At 37.5% G+C, this 26277-nt stretch overlaps 1 protein-coding gene across 1 annotated transcript in view; it reads left to right on the top strand.

Moving 5' to 3' along the window:
• Positions 1–26277, top strand: part of SPON1 (spondin 1) — a 200039-nt gene that overhangs the window by 169532 nt on the left and 4230 nt on the right. The window contains exons 8-15 of the mRNA XM_037403029.1: positions 20068–20269; positions 21336–21476; positions 21791–21866; positions 22301–22483; positions 22822–22992; positions 23105–23272; positions 24144–24308; positions 25603–25866. Coding sequence (XP_037258926.1) covers positions 20068–20269; positions 21336–21476; positions 21791–21866; positions 22301–22483; positions 22822–22992; positions 23105–23272; positions 24144–24308; positions 25603–25866 — 1370 coding nt within the window. The remainder of the gene's footprint in view (positions 1–20067; positions 20270–21335; positions 21477–21790; positions 21867–22300; positions 22484–22821; positions 22993–23104; positions 23273–24143; positions 24309–25602; positions 25867–26277) is intronic.

Below are 26277 nucleotides of genomic sequence, written 5' to 3'. Positions count from 1 at the left end.
CTTTTTTTTTTTCCTTTCTTTTTTTTCTGTATGCATTATGCCTTTGTTTCAAATCCATACATTTCTATTGTGACACCCACCTTTTTCATTCAGCAAGCACTTTTATCTAAACCAGAGCTTCTCAGGATAATCCACCAAAAGAAAATAAGCACAAATCCTGACCAATTATTCCCACTCTATATTGCGAGTTACAGAGCCAGTTACAAGAAGAAAAATGGGACCCTTTGGGGAGGCGTGGGGGAGAGCCAGCTGTCAGGAACAGAAAAAACTGTCAATTCCATATCTTGGCATGAGCTGGATTCTTGTTAACACGGTGAAATCCAAGCCTCGTAGTGTTGTCAGGGCACTTGGTGTTTATACAGCTGCCTGGTTTTTTATGGTCACTATGTCCGATGTGATCCCTCACCATCAGGGAAAGGCGTTATCATACGTGCATCTTTCTTCTATATAACAGCATGTTTGTCATGATGGTTGGGGAGTAGGATAAAGCAGATTCTTCAGGCTTATGTCTGATTTTCCCAAACAGCAGGACCTCCAAACCAAGATTCCATATCAGAACAAGGAATATTGTTTCACCATATAGTTCTCAGCTCTCAAAAAAGAGTGGAATTGAAAATGGATAGTTAGGCAGGAGTCACATGTTAATAGACATTTCTCTGGGTAGTTTCTGATATTTCAAAAATATGTCCAGTATAAATATATGGGCCTTTCTTAATACAGGCAAAGGAGAAGTATATGAATGGTAATTCTTGTGTCTGATCACTTTTTTGTAGTTCCTGTAAACCCAGAAAGCATTTAGTCCTAGGCAACACTGTCTAATAGGAACTTACATGTCCATATAGCCTAAGACTGATAAATACAAACACAGATGAGACATAGGATGGAAATTATTCTCCAATGTGTCCTGTATTCCGTTATTAAACATTCAGACCTTATAAATTATTAAATATGTACATAAAATGTATAAATAAGTACAGATAGCGTGTCTTTCCAAGTATTGCCATGTATTCATTCTGGATTTTCCCAATACATAAAAAGGCAATATTGATATGAAAAAAAAAATAAATTAATTGAAAAAGTAGCTTTAGCTTTCCATCCTAAAAACTTTCAGATTCTAAAAAACTGGCAAGAAGAACTCACTTCCCTGCATAAAATAACTGTCTATTTCCTATTCCTTTCCTGCCAGAGTTTCAGTCTACAGCCCTAGCTAGGGGAAAGAATGGATAAGGGTCTCCAGCAGTAGGATTACAATTATTACTAAAGCACATCATATGCTTTCTAATTATTAAATTTTTCAGTTTGCTTCATTATTTTAGATTTAGTAAATCAACAATATATTTCAATGCAAAAATTCAAGATTATTTTATCCAGGAAAGTAACAGGGAGAGTACCTGACACAAGCATTACTTTTCATACTTCTCTCTCATTTATGTTTACTTTTATGCAAAACCACCACTGCTTTCCAACCTTTTAACCTCCTCAGTCCATTCTTAGTTGCAACCAATGCACATCAAAATGAGAGGCATTTTTCTTTATTAGAATTCTGTACTATCTGACGTTTGGAAAATGAGCCACTCCTTCCTGATGTCTCTCCTGTTTCCATTTCATCTCTCTGTGTTGTTTGTGTGTGTAGTCATGGTCCTGTGGTTTTTCTGTGCCTCCTGCCTGTGTGCAGAGCTTACTCTTTTTCTTGTCCATTTAAGCAGCACTTCCCCATTTATTTGGAGATTACCTGAAAACACTCCAGTAAGCACTCCAAAGTGAAGCTTAACAGAAGAGGAGGCCTATTCCTTTACACTTCAGATGGGTAGAACTGTTTATTCCTAACAGTTTTTCAGTTAGTATGGTTGCCTCATCATCCCCTACAAATTTTCCCATCAACCCTCTTCCATTTCAAGTTTTACATACCTTTGATACGCTTTCTGCCTACAAAGATATTAGGGCTGTTTTTCCTGGCTTGCAAGGTGGGCATGGGAAAATGCGACAGGAAATTCCCAGGTAGGGTTTTCAGCATTGATATAGACAGTATGACTAATCTGGACAACAACGTAAACTGTTCCAGAAATCAAAGAGTATTCTATAGCAAGGTGATGGGAAGCGCAAAAATGCTCTGGCTCCAAAATATGTTTAAGTTGATGGATCATACTAACTGGAGAAAAAAATGCTGACCACCTTCTGCATTTTCCTTCCTTTATTCTTCAGTGAAAGCTCCTTCAATCTTTGCTTTCTTCCAGAATTATTTTACCACAATTTGTGCAAAAAAATGTTTTTTGTATGTTTTTATCCTGCAGTGAATTTGCTGTGATCAATGAGTCTTCATTACAGCATTTGGAAATTGAAAGCCAAGCCACAGAGAATTTCATCTGTTTGGGGTTTCAGTGTTTGTTTCCTGGTTTTACATCTATTTTACTTAAATTTTTTACTGTTTGCCTTTTTTACTTTACTGTAATCTTCTGCTATTCTTGTGCCCACAACACTTCTCTTCCTTAAAGTAGCCTCCATATTTAGGTCATTGAATGATTACTTTTTAGATGGAGAACCACTTAAGTCAGAAATTGAACTCCTTAGTGTCTTCTGAAATGTAATAAAATAACTCCCGCTCCTCATCTTATGCTTTATTGTTAAAGATGTCTATTGAGTTTGATATTCTACTCTCTACAATTCACACAGCCTTAATGTGATGGTGTCTCACTGATAAATATCCTTCTGTAAAACTACCCAAGGTTATGTATACAGTTGCATACTTAAAAGAAGTCTTCAGCAGGGAAAACAGCTTTAATAACAATTTGTGACTACATTAATGTTACTGATATTATCTAATTGGTTCCATCAGATGGCAGAAAGCTGAACCATAAACATTACCTACATAAACATTACCCACGTAAACGTGATGTCTTGCTGAACCTCTCTGTTGATCTTCTCACATGTTGCAACTTTTGTGAGCTTCACAAAGAGAGGCTAATTTACAAAAAGACACTGGAAGACATTTAGACAATCATTTGCTGTAAATACCTAATTCTCAAACTTCCAGTTCCTGAACTTTTTGCATACTGAAATAGCTATTAATATATTACTAAATGCATAAAAATACAATCAGCTTTGAGTATTCCCAAAGCTCACTACATTTTCACAAGGTAACAGATCACAACCAAACCATATTAACTTCCATAATGTAGTTTTTGCCCTGCTGTTTGATCAGTGAGGGCCTGACCTTCAAGCAACTTTTCACTCAAATGCACACCCATATGGTCAGCCAAATAAAGGGAATCCCCCAATGTGGAGATGACTGTCCTGGTATTTGGAAGGTCTGGGTTTAGTTCTCTTTCCTTCCTGATGAGATTTGAATGGTAACACATACCTCTGTAAAATTCAAACCAGCCACCTACGCAGTGGGAGCTTTTACTATCACATATCATGTTCTTCTAGCTCAAGCCTTGCTATTTTGCATGGAATAATTAAATATTTATTAGCCAGAGAAAGCAAGCAATGGCTTTAGAAAAGTGGTGAGAGACAGAAGAGTTCTCCGAAGGACATTAATCTCTAAAATGTTTGGTAAACAGTGAGTTAGCCGGCTTTCTAAGATGGGGAAGGGGTATGTTGGTATGTTCAGTTTTATGTTCTCATTAATTAGAAATCACTGTATCTTTATTTTTGTGGCACTTATGCAATGATGATAGCTTTTCAGTTCCCTGGCTGCCCTGAAAGAGAGACTGTTCTTGGCTAACAATAATATTTTGTTCTATTTCCATGTTTTTAGCCTTTTTTAAAAAAAAATCTTCACATTATAATCGAATGCATGAATTAAGTAATTTTTGAATACACTTAGCTTTCTTTTTTTTATGGATATTTACTGAATTCAATTTAAGAAACAATGTTTCTGTTCATCCAAAAATGCACTTTTAACATAAATTATAATTTCCGTAGATTTAGTTGAAATTGATTTTCCATTACTTGCTTAATTTTTATGTGCTGGAAATAGGACAGAATTACATAGATTCTCATTACATTAATGATAAATGGAGTAGTTTTTTAGAATGAAGATTTCAAGTAGACATTTCCTTTTGTATTGTCTTATAAAATAATTATATTATTTGAGGAATCTTTTTAAGCTTTTCTGAAAATCTTTCAGAAGTAATCTTTTTCAGGATTTATGTAATTGATCTTTATACATACCTATTTGGAGAATTGAGAAATTAATTTACCTATTCATCTGTGTGAATTAGCTACTTCTTTCTAAACTGCCTATGTGGATAAAACATACGTTCGCATGTGCCACAACTAAAGCTGGCATTTTTCCTTTAATAAAACCTATATTAAAAATATTTATAGGCTGTATTCAAAATCGGTACCTTGTTGTGCTTACCTACATTTGGAGCAACTTGTTTTGGAGAGCTTAATGCGGAGACTGATGGAGGAAAAAGAAGCAGATGTACAGAGTAGTTCCATAGCCTTGATTTGTGATCTTACTGGAGAAAAATGAACCAAAAAAATATTTTTGTTTCTCCCTGTTTACTTGTTGCCTCTGATTTTGGTAAACCCAAGCTAGTGTCAACAACTTGTTTATTCCCTTGTAATCATGTTTTAATTTTGAGAGGGTTCACTGTTGTTAATTGTTATAAATAATGATAAAATAACGAAGCAGTTTATGCCAGTTACATTTTTTTAAAGACATTTCAGATAGCGTTGGTATGTGCTGAAATGACGTGTGACAGCAGCACAGGGCTGAGCCAGCTGGCACACGAAGAGCAGAGAAGGTGCAGTTGTGCACCCTCAGACAAGGTTAGCCCCCAACAGTGCTCAGGGTCCCTGGCACAGACTCAACCAACACCTTAGCTGCCAAGCCTTGCATCAGCTGCTGCTTGGATGCACCAAAATAAAATCACCTTAGCTGCCTATATGCTATAGTTGCACCTTAAATGACCTTCCTACAGAAATGCTGTCACTTTCTGTAGGGAGTGCTTCCCTTTCCGTAGGGCCAGGAAGTACATGAATTGTTTGGAGCCGATGGTGTTTAACTGGTTAGGAAGTCCACAGAACTCAAATGTGGTCCGTTTAGCCATGTGGTTAGGAAGTTAACCCACCTGTTTGCACAGCCGTTACCCCAGGGGTGCTGGGTGCCAGCGGGAGAAGGTGAGCACGTCTCATTAACTTGCTGCCACCCCCTGGGTCCGCACAGACACATGGATGCACCCAGCCCTACAGAAATCCTCTTTCTGTCTTCCTCTGGAGCCAGACGCTTGCTACATCTAACTCAGAATCCCCATGGCAGTGCCAAACGCTGTTCCCCACTAATTCTATATTAATCAGCATTGAGAGGGGAAGATGCAAATCAATGCACCTTTCAGCTTTGATAACAGAGAGGCTTTAGATAAAAAATAATGAAATGCCCAGAGCCCTAGGGACTAGAGATCTGACAATGCCTGTAAGTTAATTCTGTGAATTAGTCTTCCTAAAGCATCTTATTAAGGGTTCATAGAATTATTCTCAAGTACCACACCAAACTCCTCATAGCATACAAACTAAAATTAATTGAAAAGTACCTACTGATCTTCTTCAATCAGCTTCAGCAGGGAAGATGGGGTGCTGAATTTTGCAGTCATTCCATTTTCTATCCATCCACTTAAAATATTTCATAGGATATGAAATTGTACCTTTAGCTCTTTTAAAATATTATGTAGTCTCCAAAGTTTTGGTTTGTGTGTTGTCTAGGTGAGTAAATTCTGAGGTTAGTTGCTCATTTTCAGTTGATGTAACACTTCTGCTGTCCCACTAAGAATGCTGAAATTATTTCCTGTCCTGCCATGCAATACACTGCCCATAAATAGTTGATACTGGTATTGGAATGTAATTTATAACAAATATACATTAGAAATGAGTAAATTATTCCATTGCTTAATTAGCCAAGTCCTCATACTAGCCAGCTGAGATTTGAAAAAAAAGACGTTTGAACATGCATGCTTGTATTTGGGTTTAACTGTCATTCTGAATGGCTAAATACAGACTGAATTGCAATTAACCAGCTGTAATGGGTATAGTTTAAATTTTATTTGTTGTTTTCTCCAAAGTGATAAGAAAATCTCATATCATAGTTCTTTAATCATCTATCCGCTGTATGTCATTAACATTTGATTATACAAATTGCTTATAAACAACGTTCCATCTAATGGTTTGAAAAATAAATTGTGCATGTATAATTTAACCTAGCGTGACTAAGAGTCAGCAGAGGGTTATATAGAAATAAGGAAGCCTATTATTTATTGCTACTTCTTATATTCCTTATAGTGCTCATTCTTCTTGCATACTTGTTAGATATTTTTTCCTAACTGAATGCTGCACTTACCTTCCCTTTCCTCCATGCTGTTAAGAAAGTAAGGTTCAGGTATTTTCTTGCTTTACAAGTTTATATATCCTTCCATAGCTGCATATAAACCCATTGAACACCTTATGGTGTAACCTTTAAGTTTCTTTTAATAGAGAAAAGTGAGTGTAGTTAACTCCCATGTTATAAGACAAAAGTGTACTATAAAGCCAAGCAGCTGTTAAAACTTGGTGAAGGAAGGGTGAAGACATATGAAGCACTGGGACATTATTTTAATGAAAAGAAAATAATGTAGGTCATGTAGGCAGCTATTTGTTATACTGTGGGTGCAACCCAGTGACTTCAGAGTGTTTGTGACACAGTGGAACTTTTGGTGGCTCTGCGTTTAGGGAGCTAGGGTGTGAAAGGTGCAGGCAGAGGTACCTAGTCGTCTTCTAAAAAACACATTCCAAGTTGGACGACCAATAATGTTTTCATGTCACAGTAGATTTGTGAAAGACATTTTCTTTCCTTTAATATGGTAGCAGAACTGTGAATAGTATGGTCCTTTGCAGAATATGTTACTGGTTGTATCATTATATAGAATGCATTATAAAATTAAGAGCAGTACTACTGTAGAAGCAGCAAAACAGTACTGTAAGGTTCCACGGAGACAGTGTCTTTATTCACAACCTTCAGTACTCCTTCCATTTTGGATCATTTTCTTTAAAAAGATCACTTAACATCTATACTACAGATAAATTCTTCTGTCAGTGCGCGTTGCCACTAATGCATGCCATCGCTGTTAGTTGATTTACTCCAGAGCTACAGTGCAAATAATTTCAACGGCGTGTAAGTATTCATTTAGCCTATGGGAGAACTTCCTACATTTGACTTTCATGTAAATGTGATTTGTGAGAGTACTGTCTCTCTCCACACAGTAAAGTGGAGAGAACAAACAGTTCAAAAAGAATAACTGATTAAAAACAAAAATTAAATAACTATAATGCTAAGATAGTGTCAAATTGTTGCCTGAAGCAAACCTTAATGACCATTTTAGAGATTCTTAGGGAGAAAAATAGCTTATGTTATTAACTGCAGCTGTAAGCTAATTGCTTACAGTATCATCAGATCTTTGACCATGGTAGTGTGAGCATTACTTGGCTAACACATGGTTGGGAAGTCCGCCATAAAACCCGAACTAGTCATTGCCATTAGAACAGCAACATTACCGTAACTGAAGGATACTGAATTCACAACAACAGGATTTCAATCAGTAACAGCTGCATCCAGGGAAATAAAACTTCCAGCAAAGAAATAACTAAATTTGTAAAAGGCTGTCTCATTGATAACAAGTCATCATGAACTGAAGATAAAAGGATATAAAATTGCTAAAAGCTAAAGCATGAGGAATTGAGGGAATATACTGATGAACGGTTAGAGTTACAAATTCATTCTCAGTGACTTGCCATTGTAATCATAGGAATCATGGAATGGTTTGGGTTGGAAGGGACCTTAAAGACCATCTCATTCCAACCCCGTGCCATGGGCAGGGACACCTTCCACCAGCCCAGACTGCTCCCAGCCCCGTCCCAGCCTGGCCCTGAGCACTGCCAGGGACGGGGCAGCCACAGCTGCTCTGGGCAGCCTGGGCCAGCGCCTCACCGCCCTCACAGGGAAGGGTTTCTTATATCTAACCTAAACCTGCCCCCTTTCAGCTTAAATCCATTCCCCCTTGTCCTATTACTACATGCCCTTGTAGAAAGTCCACCAAGCTGTCCACCCATCAAATCTGCACCTCTCCCATTTAGAGACAAGGATGTTGTGCGAGACAGCATCACGTGCTCTGCGCAAGTCCAGGTAGATGACATCGGTTACTTAATGAAGTGGGATGAGTGAAATGTGGTTGTATTTGGCATCTCGCTGGATCTGCGTTACCTTAAAAGAAGATATATGAGTTGTTTGCTGAGGAATTAATGATGTGCTTTTCTCTTGACAGATGAGTTGATTTAAGTTTTGAGATGCTTGAAAGTATTTTTTAAATCCCTAAGTGTCTCTCTCCAAGTACAGATATGCTTTTATAAGAATGAAAGTTGTAATATTGTATGGCCCATATTTTGCCTTAAATAGGTGCTCTGGGAATATTTTAAAAAGGTTTTGTGTGAGGTATGTCTTGTCTAAACTTAAACCCCTACTTTAATTCTATGGTGAAAGCATTACGGTCTCTATAGTGTATGTATTTATAACCATGAACAGCCTTCATAATTAATAGCTATACCTAAGCTATCTACATCTGTGAGAAATATGCTGCAACAGGAGCAGACCTATAGAGTGAGACAGTGCTGAGGAAGTGACAAATTTTGGGGATGGGCGATTGCTCTGGGTGGCCGCCACGCTGGCTGCATAGAGCGTGGCTGCCCACTGGCAGTGGGAGCACAGGGGAAAAGCTCCAGGCTAGATCAATTGGAAAGAAATCAGGTCTGCACTCCGGGATTGCTCCAGAATATGAACAAAGCACAATGGGAAATTCACCTCAGAAGTGCACCTCCGATCTCAGCACCCATATATACGTGTCCCTCTGTGCTCATATGGGATGCTGCGCAGTATCATTACACATGTTACAATTCATTGCTGGCACAGAATAGTAGAAAGTGATTTCAGGATTTGCCCAAACAGAGCTAAGTAGCATGCTCAATCATTGTCTTGCCTGAATGAATTTGACCAATGGATTCATTTCTTTAACACGTGCAAAATGTGGGAAACGTTATATATCAATTATAGTTCACCTTGTAGGATGCTGATTACAATAACTTGTTTTCACTTGATTTCATTTCACTGCATGTTACAAGTATTCGGATTGAAATTTTCATGCCAAGTTAGAGGAAGACACAATATTTTACTTATCTTTAGAATAATAGCTGTTTAACTATGAAGGTCCTGTATTGCCATCTTTTGGAAAAATGACTTTATAATCAGCGAGTTGAAAAACTCGTCCACATCTGACCAAGTTTAATGAATGTGGAGGGATCTCAGTATTCCTGTGATCACTTGTTCTGGTAGCTCATTATTTCTTCAAAAACTGACCTTATTTGCAATGCCACATAAAGGGTAAACAGATGAACAAAAATTTTGAAAAAGCCATAGTGGAAGCCAGTGAAATGCAGCAAGAACAAAATCAGAATGCAGAGTTCAGACTGATGGGGGAAACATTTTTGGACTGAAGTCTTTTGGAATGCAAAACAATTTGTAATATTTAAAAGTGACATATTTTGGTGAAACTGCAGGAAGAAGTGGAATAATGCAGCACATACAAATTGGCATTTGCACACTATATCATTGGCCAATAATATTACTCTTGCAAGAAGTAATGAGGACTTGAATTTATATCACACAGAAGTAAATGTGAAACGCTCATTCTTTAGTGATTCCACAGTAAGTGATATTTTCCTTACATTAATTACAAGTAAAAAAAATTATCTTGAAGACCTAAAATGAAGAAATGGTCAAATTCCAACCTATTTACTTAGAAACTAACTTCTTTGAAGTAAAATATTTCATAGAAAATACAACAAAAGCAAAAAGAAGCCAGTTATCAGAGGAAAAATGTATTATCTGTAGGAGACATGCAAGCATGTCAATTAAATATCTTTCAGATTTGCTCACTCAATTTTTTGGGTGAGCTCACTTGTCATAGTCCTATACCGAAAAAAATGCTTTCTCAGAGAGTATTTCTTATGTGGTGATGGTGAAAATGAGTTGCCTTTAAAAAACCTCAGTTTTCATGGCCAAATGCTTACAAGGCAGCAGGAGTGTAATTTTAATAATTATTTCTGGGTTTAGAGTTTTAAAAAATCTAGTTGGTCATAAGCATATTATGGTAGTAACGATAAATTCTTGCAGAACCTTCTAGCCATTCTACAGTATCTGCTACTGCAAATAGATATAGCCATTAAAAAAAAAAAAAAAAAAAAAGCAACAACAACCCAAAACCAAACACAAAACCAACCCAAAACACCATGTTCTGGTAGCTCTGTGCTTTTTAAGTGTACTTTTATATTAGTGTGCAGGTACTATTTGAGCCTTATAGTTAAAAGTCCTATTAACTTAAGTAGTTTGATGACATGCATTCCAAAAATAGAATATGATGAGGCATGCAAAGATTTCCATTGCTTCTCCCCACTCCGGAAGAGAGTGTTCTATAAAGTATACATTTTTATTCTTGTATGGCAACATTTTATTTCAGTAGTGCCACTCTAGCATGTGTGTGTCTTTCTTTACTTTTTATTTCTGTAAATCACTGGAGGGTGTTTTCCCCCCACAGATCGTTATCTCCCACTGCCGCATTGTGCTGTCTATCCTAAAAAGGGGGTAAAAGCCAGTATCTGTCAGTCCAGATGTAAATGAGGTTTCCTTCCACAAAATGACAGTATAGTACTAGGAAACATTTTCAAAGTTTGGAGATTTTCTGTACAAAATGAGCGGAATGAGAAGGCCAGAGTCACTTGTTTCTATGGCAACATGATGGTGTGTCTAACTCAGCTATTTTCTCCTTTCATGATTTTACAGATAGCTGGGATTAATCCAGTGAAGTTTAATATTGTCAAAAATAAAAGCTTTCTAACCTCTGGTCTAATCAGAAATAGTAATGCATAAAGGACAATCTGATATACAAAAAAATATGTAGGGAAAAAGTCAGTTGTGACTTTTGATAACATGAAGACAAATATATAAATCTCTCTGGAGCTGCAAAACAATTCTGAGTGCTCCAGCTTTGCATTTGGCTAATAGTTAAACTATATTTTAGGTCAGAAAACTTCCTGTGGTATATCCTTCCTTCCCGTGGTTTATCACTCCTCCATGCTGTTGATGTGCTGTCTTAAGGAACACCATTTTCCCTAAACCTCGAGGTGATACCCACTTGTATGACTTGAAATATTTTGGGCTTTCATGGAAGTGTCAGTAAACACCTGACAGCTGTACGCAGGAGTAATTTACATTGAACGAGTAGTTTATGCGTCAGCAGAGATAATCAAAACACTTTTGTTAAAAGCTTTGACTTCAAAATGAAAGTTTTCACATATGAATTGGATCTAAATGGTAACTCCATGGTTTCACACTGAAAACAGAATATCTTCCTACTCTGTTTAGATTTTTTTAAATATTAATTCTAAATTTTATGCAAACAGCAGAAGTATTTGTTTTGCTAAACCCAAAAAAACCTACTTGAAGTAAACCTCAAGACAAAACACATTTTAAAAATCCATACAAAATAATTGGCATTTTTACCAGTTTTTATAATACATCTAAGTTTCAGGTTGGGTGTGATTGAGCTCAAAATTCATGTATATATTTGGATAATTAATATAAGCTAAAAGCTTTAGTCATATGAGTTACCATTCTATTAATATTTTAGGAACTTAATGAGAATGAGTAAACCCAACAACGTATGCTGCCTTTGCAACTTGGTTACTCTATGTTAATGGCTCTACAGAGCTCCATTTAAATAAGAAAAGAACATAGCCTCTTATTTGTCACAGAAAACAGGCTAAAAAATGCTGGGTTGTATACTAGCAGCACAAGGCTGCAAATTTCTACTTCTGCTAGCATGAAGTCACGTGTTATTTTAAAGTACAGTTTACCTGATTCTTTGCATTTGTAGTTATATACATTTATTAAGTGTTGATGATAAAACTGATCAGAAAACTACATCATGCTTATAAAAAGAATTAGTATCTTAAGTGTTATGTGCATTATTGAGACTTAGGAAAACTTCATTGTTTGACAGATGGTCTGACACCCACATTAAGAAATTCATAATTCAATTTAAAAAAAAAAAGTAAGGAAGAACATATGTGTTTGTTGGAAAAGAAAAAAAATTGTATCGATCTTCTTTTTTGTCAGAGCAAGCACATATGGTAGTTCCATTTTCTATCACTTACCATTTACTTTCTATTTAAAATCCAAATGTCACTAGGCAAGATAAGAAGTTGGGTTTTAAAATATAGAAAAGATCTAACTAAGAACAATCACTGCAAGAGCTTAATACTAATTGTTCATGGAAATTAACAGCCCTCCAGTTAAATCAAACTTAGTCATCCCATTCTACTCTTGCTTTTGTTTTCTTTACATGTTCCTCCCATTGGCAGTTACTGTTTTATGATTATTTCCCAACCATCTGTTGTCTTTCCTGGAGCCAAAATAATTTCCCTTTATAATTTCATGAGTAATCATGTATGCATTATTTTCATGCAATTATATGTCTACTTCCTAATTCTAACTCCTCATTCTTGTGTAAATACTCACCGAGTAACTGAAACGATTTGCCATTGAAATGTCTAGTGAGCAGAAGTCTATATGCAAAATTTCAAACTTCCAATTGTTATCTCTTTGCATTGCTATGAATGTAATGATAAGTAAACTTCTACTCTTATTCACATCTCCGGACACCAAAAGGCATACGAAGGTTAGATGGATATAGGTGCTGAGTGAAATGGAAGGTGTATCTTTTTAATAAAGGTGGTGAGATGTGGGACATCTTCAGGGATTACGCTGGGACCGGGGAAATGTAAAACATGATTCCAAGCTTTTGACACTTGCAGAATAAATAGTTTTGAAATGCTTTGCAGTATTTTTTAAAAATCCTAGAAAGGAATTTGAAGGAATATCTACATTTTGTAGATTGTCCAAAAAATAGCCTCATAGTAATTTTTGTTTAAAAGGATATATTTGCTGTAATCTAATATTCAGAATAAATTAAACTGATAGCAAACCAGAGTTTGTTGCTAATACAGTTTCATGAATAACTCTCTACTGTTTATTTGATATTGTTAATATGAGAAGAAAGGGCCAGAAGTCTGGCTGTGATGGTTCTTATGCCGGGTTGAAGAACTGATCTCACATCACTGTTTGTCAGGACAAACAGGGCAGGGTCAGGGCTTTGTAGATTAGCCAGGCGAAAAGTACATACAAAGCAATAGTGCTCTTACAGCATCCTATATGGTTTCCTTTGTAAATACAGCTGTGATTACTCTGGGCAGACAACTTGTAGCCCCAAAGCTCCTGAATTTGTACAGTTGTACAAAAAGTCCTTTGGCTTTATAGTCAGCCTGGCCTGGGTAAAATGCAGTAATGCCATATATTGCAAAAGGATACCTGAACCATGGTTTGATTGAATGCACAGTAAGTGATCTAAGCAATGACGTGAAGTTATTCTGAACAGGAGCAAATGTTGCCAGCACCATGTGGGATAGCCACACCTAACTGGTTTGTGACAACCTGCAAAGAACACGCATAAAAAGCAGCAGTTTTCAAAAACTGCAATCCTAACTTGGAATATCTGAAATTTTTTTTCAGGAAGGACAGCTTGTTCACATTTGTGAATCATATCATTAAGGTATACCCATTCTGAAGGTATTAAGTCAAATAGCTGTTATATTAATGAACAACACATCATTATCTAAAGTAGCAATCCAGATATGTTTAGATGACAATATGAAAATGCCTGAAAGATGCCCTGCACAAAGTCCCTTCCTTTTGTACTGCTTTTTAAAAATACTGAGATTAGTATTTCAGAACGGCATTTGTTCTGATTAGTGGTTTTAATGTCAGTGGTAATGACATTGGCCATTAGTTCTATATGAAATTACATATCTGTCTCTTTTAGCTGGTTATAGGCAACATTCTCATTTTAAGAGCCTACATACAGCAAAGTAAGAGGTTATGCAGGCCTTTTTGTAGTCAAAACAGTAAGTATATAAGAATTTTTTGTGGCTTGCTTTATTTTTTCATTATGAAATAAAGTAGCCAAACCCTTACTGTCACCTCCTCTGATCTGGTGCTCAGAGACAAAAACATCTTGGCGTTATAGTGCTTATCAGCTTTTTATATGGATGTCAATCAAATTTCATTGACTCAGTGGTCGTTTTATTGTAGTTTTCTTTTCCCTGGCTCTTCTGGGACATGCACACATTTAAATTATTCATTGGGTTAAACGCTTACCTGCCCTGCATTTGAGCAGAGCTTCAGAAGGATTCTCCCCCTCCTCCTGTGGAAATCTGAAACTCTGTTTTTATGTTCAGCTGTTGATACCTGCATATAAAACTTCGTTGTCCATGTAATGGTCCTAAATTCTTTTGCATCATTTCATAAATGGTTTTCTTAATATGTCATCTAAATATGCTATCTAATTTGTTCTGTTAGTTGTGGAGTTCTAGGAGAGTATTATTTTCCACTCAGTTTTAGATCTTTATTTTCTTAATATCTTTCCTTCAAAGCACTTTTCAGGATGTTATGGTCTCAACATGTATTCAATAGAACAGATGTTGTGTAGGTGCCGCTGGTAGGCAGGAGGTGCAGAGTTGGAAGTTCAAGGATGTGAAATGTGTTTCCATGTTCATAATGTTATTTGTATCAATAGCAAAAAGTTCTAAAGATGAATAAATAAGTTTTCGTCCCAGAAAGTGTATGTGATGCAGTGTAAGCCTATAAAAAAAGAAGGATGTAACTTTTGCTGACTAGAGGTATAATGGGCAGTAAATTAATTATTTGTCTAAAATACGCAGTTTTCATGGTCTATGTAATCAGCTAAACTCTCAACTTCAAAAAAAATAGTGTTTTCACATCATCAGCACACCCAGGACTGACACTGAATCAGTGGAAATGTAGTCCACAAACTCTCAACTACCTACCACTTCTGACGGTCATCAGACCCCTGGTTTCTCTTGGTTTTACACTTCTTTCTTCCTATCTGAAAATGCTACTACTGTATCCTTAGCACAAGCAAGATCAGATAGATTCATAGAATCATTTAGGTTGGAAAAGACCATTGAGATCATTGAGTTCAACCGTTAACCCAGCACTGCCAAGTCCACCACTAAACCACGTCCCTAAGCACTGCATCTACAAGTTTTTTAAACACCTCCAGGGATGGTGATTCCACCACCTCCCTGGGCAGCCTGTTCCAGTGCTTGACCATCCTTTCAGCAAAGACACTTTTCCCAATACCCAATCTAAACCTCCCCTGGTGCGACTTGAGGCCTTTTCACTCTGTCACTTGTTATCTGGGAGAAAAGACCAACCCCCACCTCACTACAACCTCCTTCCAGGTAGTTGTAGAGAGCAGTAAGGTCCCCCTGGGTCTCCTCCAAACTGAACAACCTCAGTTCCATCAGCTGCTCCTCATAAGACATATTATATACTCAAATGAATCTACTGTCCAGGCTTAGCTCTGCTAAGGAACTTGGAGAAGTATAAGCCGTTTCAAACTACCATATGCTCCATATAGTTACTAAATCCATGGAATCAATCAGATTTCCTAGCATAAAACATATATGACTATCTTAATCAAAATTCTATTTCAAACAGCTATCATAACACTACTTTCTGCTCTCCTTTTCTCTCTAATATGCCCACTTAATCACAACAATAATTTTTACCCACAAGCAAAGTCAGAGCTTGGCTGACTGTGAAGCACCACACAAACTCGGTATTTCTGAAGCTGTTTCAGGCTGTTGGCTTTTCCTCCACTACTGCACAACAAGCATCTAATACATTGCTTTAATTTATCTGAAAAAATATTTGCATTTGTGCTGCCACAGCTAGAATAGCTTCCAGTAGCCAGACTGGTGAGTTTAACAACTAGCAAGAGATTCTCTGCACTCCAGTCTGCAGTAGAAATCCCGATGTTCGTCCTGTTCAGATCTGTCCTTACATAATAACAAAGTATTGCTGGAAAATTCTTTATGCATGGGTGAGGCAAACGGCTTTCTTCTACAAATATAGTACACATAGCATCCAGTAATAAAATTCACATTGATTCCAATGGTACAAGCTCAACCCTATAAACGGTGTTACTGGTTGAACTAGCTAGTATCACAGAGACAGAATATATGCTCAGACTGCCTTTTTCTACTTCTTTTACTTGTGTGCTAATCAAATGTTAAACCAAAAGTAACCTCAAAGTTTTATTCTGCAAAATACTATTTTCACCATTTCTCTCCAGTTCATCTCCACAACCACCTTCCTTTTATATATATTTATATTTATACTTTTCAGGGATATCAGTAGAACACAACAGTGTTGATTCAACACTCAAAAATACATCTTGCAGCAAGTTGAGTTGTCTGTTGGTTTGCCAAAGGCCTTCTTAACCCCTGCCCACAGCAGTGATAGCAACTAGATTGTCACTTAGGAAAAAAACTTGTAAAGCAAAATCATGTTTGTGCTCTTTTAGCCTTAAAAAAAAACAACCCCAAACAACAAACCACACACACACCCCAAACAAGGGAAAAAAAGAGCATTTTCTTATGCTGCTAAGTATATGGCATCTCTATAGCTGGAGATCCAAATCATGCTGACAAAAAGAAAACAGAATAAAAATAAAGAAAATGGAAAACATTAGGATGCAGGAGACTATTTAGTACTTTGCTTCACTCTATGCTATGTGACAGGAATTGCCAGCAAGCTGATCAGGCTCACAGTGGAAAAGTACTGCCCGCTTCAGCCAGCGAAAGCAGGATTCCCCAGCCCTGTGGGGCTCTCAGGATTGTCACCTAGAACTTAATGTTCCGGATTTACTTTGCAAATGGTATTTGCCACTGGTTTTATGCATATGCACGTGTAGGGGAAGGAAAAGGGACATACTGGTCTCTTACAGCAAATTCACATCATTTACAAACTTTAGGCTTTTCCTGTGGGCACTGTCAAACTTGTTCAACCTGTCACAGAACACCGTCTTAAAATTTTAAAGCCTTTAAATGGTAACATATACTTGTATTGGAAGCAGAAGTAAAGATGATGATATATATTCCTATTTTACCGGGTGTGTTGGCAACACAGAAATTAAAAAGGTCAGTTTTAGGATGCACCTGGGTACATTTTTACACTAGCTTCCTTCAGGGAAATCCATAGGCCATTCTTGGGACACTTGAGCCAGATGTGTTGAGGTATGCATGGAAAGGTTTAGGTTCCTGCCAGTTTCGTAAATCTGTCATTCATGTGGATACTGGAAACATTTGAAATTTGTCATTTTACTAAAAAATGAACTAACAAGCAAGCAAAAAACCAAAACCCACCAAAGATCTGTAATGTATAAAGCCAGCCAGTGCCTATCCTTATGCCCCGGCAGCAGTTACTGACTGTGCCTTAGATCAGCCTGTTTCTCCTCTGAACGCTGGGCAATATTACACAACCGTGGCTCAAATTTGTGTTCATACTGCTTACAAGTATCCATACAGAAATTAACAGAATGAAGTAGGAAGTGCAAAAATTGATTTTATGATACTTATATTATTATAATTTATTATTAGTGTATTTTTAAATATTTGTTTTAAATACTGTATTCCTAAACACTGCATATAATTTTTTTTAAGATGTTCAGCCTTGCATGTTGTGCTGCACGCAAAGCGTGTGAGCATTGTGTACCTGTCTGCAGAAGAGTGGAGGAAGGAAGAGGAGAAAACATGCCTCCATTTGTCCTCTAATAATCTTTGCATTTATGTGTTGAACAGTTACACGATAAAATATAGTAAAATGGGCATAAAACTATTTGTCTTAAAGAAGGGGCAGAAGATAGGTAATTTTTTGCCAAGTGCTCTGAAATTGTAAAATTACAGGAGGGTCAGGTTTACAGCTATAATTTAACACATACAAAGACTTGTAGGCAAGGAGTCTTTGTAGGCAAATATCTCCTACTGAAGTGTTCCATTACAGTTTCAATATTAATATAATGTAAACACACAATTATTTTTTTTATGTTAATAACATCATTGATACTTCCTTTCCTAACAAAGCATTCAAAGCCTTAACTGGGCATGCCTCTCACAAGAATCACTTGTGACAGAAGTTTTCCATTCCTATGTGTCTAAAGTAGTCAAGTCATTTCCAACCCTCTGCCTTTAAATGGTGCGATCGTTGCTGCCTCTCTTGTGGTTTCTGAGAGCAGGTGGGCACAGAGCACTGAAATGTCATGTCACACATGTCACACACGTACCAACGCACTCAGCATCAGCTCAGGTGCCGGACACAGCAGTGAGCGGCTTCACACCGCCCTTGCCCTTCCCTGCAAGAGCTGACCTCTGTCTATCCTGCAATGTCCATATTAGACATACTCTTAATCTAAAGGTCAGGTATACAAACACATGTGTCTGACATTTTTACTATGTACTGTTTAGACTTCTGCTATGTACTGTTTAAAATACTAAATTCCTATAGGGAATTCTTAGAAACCTTTATAATGCAGTAAATCCTTTAGTTAATTGAAGTCAGTTAGCACGCTTTTTCAGACTAATCACTGCTACATACTTGACAAATATATCAGGATATTGTATTCGCAGAGTGAAGTTGATGCCATCATTCATTATTTTATTACTTTACATTAGACAAATTGTTCTATTGAAACCAGAGTTTTATCTGTCATAAAAAAAAAAGGCATTTGCATCCTTTTTCTGGGGAAGGCAGGATTATTGTCATCAAACACTTAGAAACTCTTCTACTCAGAGTCTAATTCAATGTAACTTAATTTACACAGTAAGAAACAGCTTGTAAAGACTCTGGAACAAAAGTCGCCAGAACATTTTGCCCATGAACAAATGCCTACTTCTGCAACTTGGCTCTTGAAAGGAAAATAGATATGGTAACTTTCAGATATCTTACATTTAAAACTGTGTGATAACTACTCAAAAATCATTGTCTTTGGCCTGTTCTGTTTTTTCTAATGTGCCAAGAGTGCTATGAGCCAGAAAAAATACACAAATTAAAGACCACATTTTTTACAGAGACGCAAGCATTTATAGGAAGAATAAACTAGAAGAATGACTAGAGAAGTATAGTATATGTGCATTATATATACATACAGCTGCCTAACTCGAAAATGGAAGATAAATAACACTAAAAAAACCTTACATTAAAAATAAACATAGTTTTTAGATGCTCATAAAGCAGTGTGTTTTGGCATAAAATTGAAAAAAGTCCCAAGTCCTGTAATTGAAGAAAACTTGGGTTTACATCAGATCAGTACTTGGTAGAGCAGAATTGCCAAAATTGTATTTGTTGTTTCTCATGAGAAAGATCCCATGAAGAGGTCCAGCTTTTCATCTGTGAACAGAAACTCCAATTCAGGCCTGATTTTCTTTTCCATTTGCATAGGAATGTGATAGTTGCTCATCAGAATCACAGAGCACTGCATGATTCAGCACGATTTCTTCCTAAGGGAATGGCTGACAAAGGCTGGATGAATAGAGGCATTTTCACATACACTGGCAGAAACCTGCAAAAGTCTTGGCTGAACTCTCTAGTGCTGGCAGCAGCCATTAATCTCTTACTTAAACGAGCACTAAAACTCTATTAATGAGTGCTTTTTCGCACACATACACACAGTAGCACTTCCAAGCACTTTAGGCATTGAAATTTGTATTATCTTTTAGGGCGTAAAAAGTACCCAGCAATCAAAATCTCAGGGTATTTCTCTGCTATTTCATTTGCAATTTTTGTCTCATGAAAGATTTTTTGATTATTATCATACGACTAAGACATAAGCGTGCTGTTGCAGCTCACGTATTAAACTGTAAATCTCCTTGAATGATGTCCAAGCTGTTTCTCACATGGTAAATGGAGACTGAAATGGGACAGCCCTCTCCCTGTCCTACAGAATTCCCCATCTCTGCATACAGCCACAGTGGCATGCCAGTGTCGGGCATTTCCCAGTTTGAAGCACCAGTTCCATTGCTCTCTAGCAGCAAACTCGAGTCCGTGATTTCATGTCCAATTTGCAGGAGAGCTGCTCCCTCTGCTGAGTTTTCTGTCGATCGCCACCGGCACCTGATGTCCTTCCTGACCATGCTGGGCCCCAGTCCGGACTGGAACGTGGGGCTCTCTGCCGAAGACCTCTGTACCAAGGACTGCGGCTGGGTTCAGAAAGTCGTTCAGGATTTAATACCCTGGGATGCTGGCACAGACAGCGGCGTTACCTATGAGGTACGCAGACTATTTGGAATATACTCCAAAGAAAAAGTTTACCTTAAAGCAGTGAGGAATGAAAGCTATTTGATCCACAGTAGTACCATATATGCCTTTATATGAGTAAAAATTTTGCTTGTAATGAATTAAAAGCCATTTAGGTAGATGCTGGCTACAGTTGCTGTTGGTCATTGTGTCTAAATTCCCTCAGCATTATTATTAATGGGATAATACTACATTCACCTGAGATATTATAAACCTATTGAATAAATGGAGGACTTAGTATGCTGAAAACTAAGCATTAAGGTCTCCAGCCCCTTTGATACAGATGCGAGCGCCATTAGCAGCCACATCAACTTGAATTCTTCTACCGTTTCAACCCAATACCAACTATTCTGTTTGGCACAGAAAATGTAACTATTCCTTACAGGACAGACTGAAACTCTAGACTTCTCATCACTGAGACTAAAACCATCAATTTTCTCTGTCTCCATCACACTCCCAGTCTAGGAAAAGATTCACATCATCCTCAGGTAAAGTCCTGGTTTTGACCGAATGTGTTGGGTCAGGTTAATGAACTGATTAGGTCTCCATAGGTGACAAGCATACCTACGCCGTGTGTCTATACAAACAGCACAGTACAGACCGCTGAAGTTAGACAAGATTAGTCACATCCTCAAGGACCACAGATATTCCCTTTTCAGATGACAGAATACGTTTGGCTTTTTCTTTCAGACCTGGTCTCTTTAGAACCTAAGGAATTTCTCCAGTTATAACGCACCTCTGGAGGCATACTGAATATATATTTTTTAAAATGTATGTAGTTAGCTAACCACACAACAAGGCATACATCTTATTGTGAACCCAGCTTCAGGGTTTAATCCCGAAGTGTTAGGGAAGTGGTGGCTCCTGACAAAAAAACCCACAGACCACCTTACCATTAAGTATGAACGTACTGAGTTCATCTTCTATTAGAATTTCCCAATTTAGCATTTTGGAGAAGTTTTAATTTATGCAGATGAATTGTATTATTAATAATAATAATTAGGTTCTTTTAAAACTTTTTTTCCCATTTTGATTGCAGTCTCCTAACAAACCTACAGTGCCTCAAGAGAAGATCAGACCCCTTACAAGCTTAGATCATCCTCAAAGTCCATTTTATGACCCAGAAGGAGGATCTATCAAGCTTGTAGCCAGAGTTGTCATTGAAAGAATTGCACGCAAGGTATAGTATATATACAAAAAATTCTGAAGCAAGCAAAAAACCCCACTTCATAAACCAAAAAAACCAATTTTTCCTCTCCCTTCCCTCCAAATCTACACTCCTTAACCTACCCACAACAAAGATAATGGTAGAAAAGAACTAGAACTGTCTTAGGGTGTTACTTCTCCAGGATTTTTTTAAAGTGTGCATAGGAATTAGAAGAGAAAAAAGCACTGCAGATGCAGTAGTGCCCCACAGTACCCTTTTTTAGCCTCTCTCACTGTGTACAACTATGAGTTTCCTATATCCAATCTCCACAATACTTTTTTTTGCAGGGGGAGCAATGCAATATTGTGCCTGATAACATAGATGATATTGTGGCAGATCTAGCACCAGAGGAAAAAGAAGAAGGTACATTTTACATTCGTTTGTGCTTACTAATTTATGTGTTGTTCCACTCTCCACTGTCATTTCTAGATAAAGTACAAAACTGTCTTAGGAGCAAAAGTCCCACACAATGCCAAACAGTGATTTAGGTTTTCATCTTTTCTGGTATCTACTATTAGCCTTCCCTTATACAGCAAAGAAATTGTATGTATACCTGGAAGATGGCAATAACAAGAAAAGCGATAAAGGAGAGAAGTCTTTTGGGTTTTGGGTTGGTTTTTTTTTTTTTTTTGTTAATTAAAGTTGGCAATTGTTCTCTTGGGCTAAAATGGAGAAGACAGAATGCAGGAGGAAAGAATGCATCTATCCCATTAGCATCTAAAGTAATCACTAGCCAAGCAAAGAGAAGCAAATGGAAGACCGCATTTTAACATTCACTGCCTTTTCTTACTTTTTAGATGATACCCCTGAGACCTGCATATATTCAAACTGGTCCCCATGGTCAGCGTGCAGCTCTTCTACCTGTGAAAAGGGCAAGAGGATGAGGCAGAGAATGCTTAAAGCCCAGCTGGACCTGAGTGTGCCCTGCCCCGATACCCAAGATTTTCAGCCATGCATGGGTCCGGGCTGCAGTGATGAAGGTAATCAAGAGGAAAGAGGAGAGGAGAAAAACACCTTGTAGGGTTTACACTTGCTTTAAAGTTTTTAAAGCTGTTGGTTGCCGTAGTATGACTTGGGTTATGCCAAACAGAGGACTAACTGCTGAAGAATAAAAACTGAAACTGTCTCTGGTCAATTCTGTAGTTCATCTGAGTCAGTGCATGAAGCACACAGAAGCATAAAGGAGTAAAGTAAGCAATAGAGGAGAGGACAGAATGCGAAGGGCAGCGTAAAAGTGAATCTGCACACGAATGGGCAGCTACAGATTTATGAGCAATTCTGCTAATATTAGCAATTAAAATGGTTCTTTGTATTTTAGATGGTTCCACTTGCATGATGTCTGACTGGATTACATGGTCCCCCTGTAGTGTTTCCTGCGGGATGGGAACGCGATCTAGAGAGAGATATGTAAAACAATTCCCTGAAGATGGCTCTATGTGCAAAGTGCCTACTGAAGAGACTGAGAAATGTATTGTAAATGAGGAATGTTGTAAGTATTTTACGTGGCTTTGTAAAATCCAGCCAATAGCAGGAGCACTGCCCAAACCATTTTTTCATATGAGCTCTACTAGTGAATGATTTTCTCTGTCCATTTTGAACAGCCCCTAGCAGCTGCCTTGTCACTGAATGGGGAGAGTGGGACGAATGCAGTGCTAGCTGTGGCATGGGGATGAAGAGACGACACAGAATGATCAAGATGACTCCTGCTGATGGATCTATGTGCAAGGCAGAAACTATGGAAGCAGAGAAATGCATGATGCCTGAATGCCGTAAGTGTCCATGATTTTATCTCCACTGTTACAAAGAGAGGCATCATTTCTGACACATTGCTCCATCACGCAAAGAATATAGCTAAATCCAAGCAATGTTGCTTTTTCTTGTTCTTAAAACCAGATCCCCTAGGGAACATGCATTAAGTATTATATATCAGGATGACAGTATCAGTAAAAAAAGTAAAAATTGGTATCCTATCACTGTATCACCCATACAGTGATGTATATATTAGCAAGCCATAACTAAGCAACTCTGATTTAAGGAATATGAGGTATTTTAATCATAAGGCTAGAATAAAACAGTGCCTTCTCCTTTTAGTCCATGAATAGTTCAGAGATTGAGGTGCTCCTTTTACACAGCCATCTCGCCCTTAATGTGACTATTAATATTGTTTTTAATTTCCTAAGAAATGCAAAGATTTTCATCAAAGACAGAAAGAACAAAGTTTTAGAAGATTTTTGGTAGATAAAAAGAGGAATTTTCACATTTTAGACTATATCGATTTGACTTCCAGTTCTGTTCACTACAACAATCCAGGGTTTTTTGCAGGAGTTATGATTGAAATATACCTTAAACAATATATTCCCTGGAAGCACCGGGACTGTGCAGATATGAATAAGCTATAGAAAAAGACAGCAAAGAAAAGGTATTAAAACCAAGAAAATCTTTCAGTGTAATGTAGTGTTTTTTGAGCTTCTCCAGCAAAATCATTCAACTTGTGATTCATTTTGTCCAAAGTAACAACAAAATATAATTGATTGATGACAGATAAAACATAGTACATTTCCCACCTATATTATTTTCAAAATGTATGCCTTCATGATTTATGTATAGCAAGAACTCATTACCTTTTTATTTTCATATTAGATACCATCCCCTGCCTACTCTCTCCTTGGTCTGAATGGAGTGACTGCAGTGTAACATGTGGGAAGGGGATGCGAACCCGGCAAAGGATGCTGAAATCTGCTGCTGAGCTTGGAGACTGCAATGAGGAGCTGGAACAAGCAGAAAAATGCATGCTGCCGGAATGCCGTAAGCATGGGAACCTCACTGCAAAGAGGGAAAAGGGGGTGAATTCTGAGTGTCACAGTCTATGGGTCAAAACTCTCTCAGCATCACTTCTAAGACAGGAGTGATATCAAATGTGGACTTTTCAGGTTTTGTTGGTTGTTTTTTTTATTGTTTTTGTATTATTATCATGCACTTTCAGCTATTGAGAGCTGGAATATGACCACATCCTAATTTCAGCTTGCCTTACTTAACCCTACACTGATTACCAATATTGCTTTGGTTATATGGTTTCTGCATATTTCACACACTACAACTTCAGGCAGCAGTTTGTGCACTTCCTGACTCTAAATTAGTCAAAATTATAAAGCCTATTTTTTACTCATATGCAGAGTATGTGCTAGGAAGGAAGGAAAGAAGGATTAAAATCACCTGTGATTCTTTTAGCTCACAGAAAGAGCACAGAAGAGGCTTACTCTTTGATATGTCTGAACTGTATCATAGCCTTTTCACTGACCCTCAGCTCTTTGCAATCTGGACTGTCATATGAGCCAGTGGCTAGCATGGTCACCAGCGCATCGATTTTTTACCTTATTCCACTAAAATCCCCCACTTATTGGGTGGTGCAAATATCTAGTTGCTTTGCAGTCTTTGTGAAGCAGGATAGCCTGAGGCACTGCTGAATGAATAAGATATGATTGCTTTTAGCATCCTGTTGCCAGCTGGTTTATGAGGCTGTATAAATAATTACATTATTTTTTCACAGAAAGTAAGGCTTTTACATTGTAATTTGCTAATTCAGCTTTTCTTAAATAATGTGAAATATCATTTTGATTATTACTCATTGTGGCTGTACATTTTAAGCAGAGGTGAAAGATGAAAACTTTTAAGACATAATGGTATTAGTGAATCTTTCTCATTGCACAATGCTACCAGTAAAGCAGGGCTTAGATCTGAGAGGTATCAGATTCTTTATAAATATAATTCAATTTCTAACAGCTTTTCATTATAAAACAGACATATGGGTGAGAAAATTCAGGGCGGCACAAGAGAATTATTTATATGTTCTTTGTAATTTTAGCAATCTGCCAGCACCACTCTTGAAAAAGCAATTGAGGAAGATGTAAAACAATCGTTCTGCTAGAAATGGACTCAGAAAATTTTGGCCTGTAGCCTCACAACACTGGCTGAAAAGACTGGAGCCCTAAATTGCATTCACATATTCAGCATGTAAAAACTCATTAGGCACATCTGTGTTTCTTCTTCACCGTATGTTTAGGTCTCACAGCTTTCATGCAATATTTTTTATTCTTTGCAGCCATCGACTGTGAACTAACAGAGTGGTCCCAGTGGTCTGAATGCAATACCTCATGTGGAAAGGGCCATATGATTAGGACAAGAATGATCAAAATAGAACCACAGTTTGGAGGAACAGCATGCCCAGAAACTGTCCAACGTACAAAATGTCGAGTAAGGAAATGCCTGAGAGGCCCAGGTATGGAGAAAAGGCGCTGGAAAGAGGCCCGAGAAAAAAGGAGAAGTGAACAAGCAAAAAAAAATATTGATAGTGAGCAATATCCAGGTGAGTGTGAAACCATTTCTCATTATGCTCGTGTCTGTTTGTCTTTTCTGCATCACAGGAGTTTGTGAGCAGCTCTACTTCATGCTTTGAGAACATTTTCAGCATTTCAGTCTAGGGAGAGTTTTAGCAATAAAGCATAGCCACTCCTGGTGTTTTCCCATCACGAAACATGTGCGAAGAAGTTTAGAGCACAATGGAGGACACACCTGTCCATGTGCTATCACAGAAAATATTTTAGCTTCTTCACTACAAAGTGTGGAGTGTGAAAAAATCTAGAATTTAGACCTGGCAAAGGACAGATTGCAATTTCTGCAGACCTGCGTGATAGCCTTTGCATCCAGTTACATTTGAACTTTGAAAGTATTTCTTCCCAGATCCAATGCTGAGTTTCAAAACTGAAGTGATTTCCAT

Source organism: Falco rusticolus, chromosome 10, assembly GCF_015220075.1.
Source record: "Falco rusticolus isolate bFalRus1 chromosome 10, bFalRus1.pri, whole genome shotgun sequence".
Lineage (NCBI taxonomy): Eukaryota > Metazoa > Chordata > Aves > Falconiformes > Falconidae > Falco > Falco rusticolus.
This window is presented reverse-complemented; position numbering and strand designations above follow the sequence as displayed.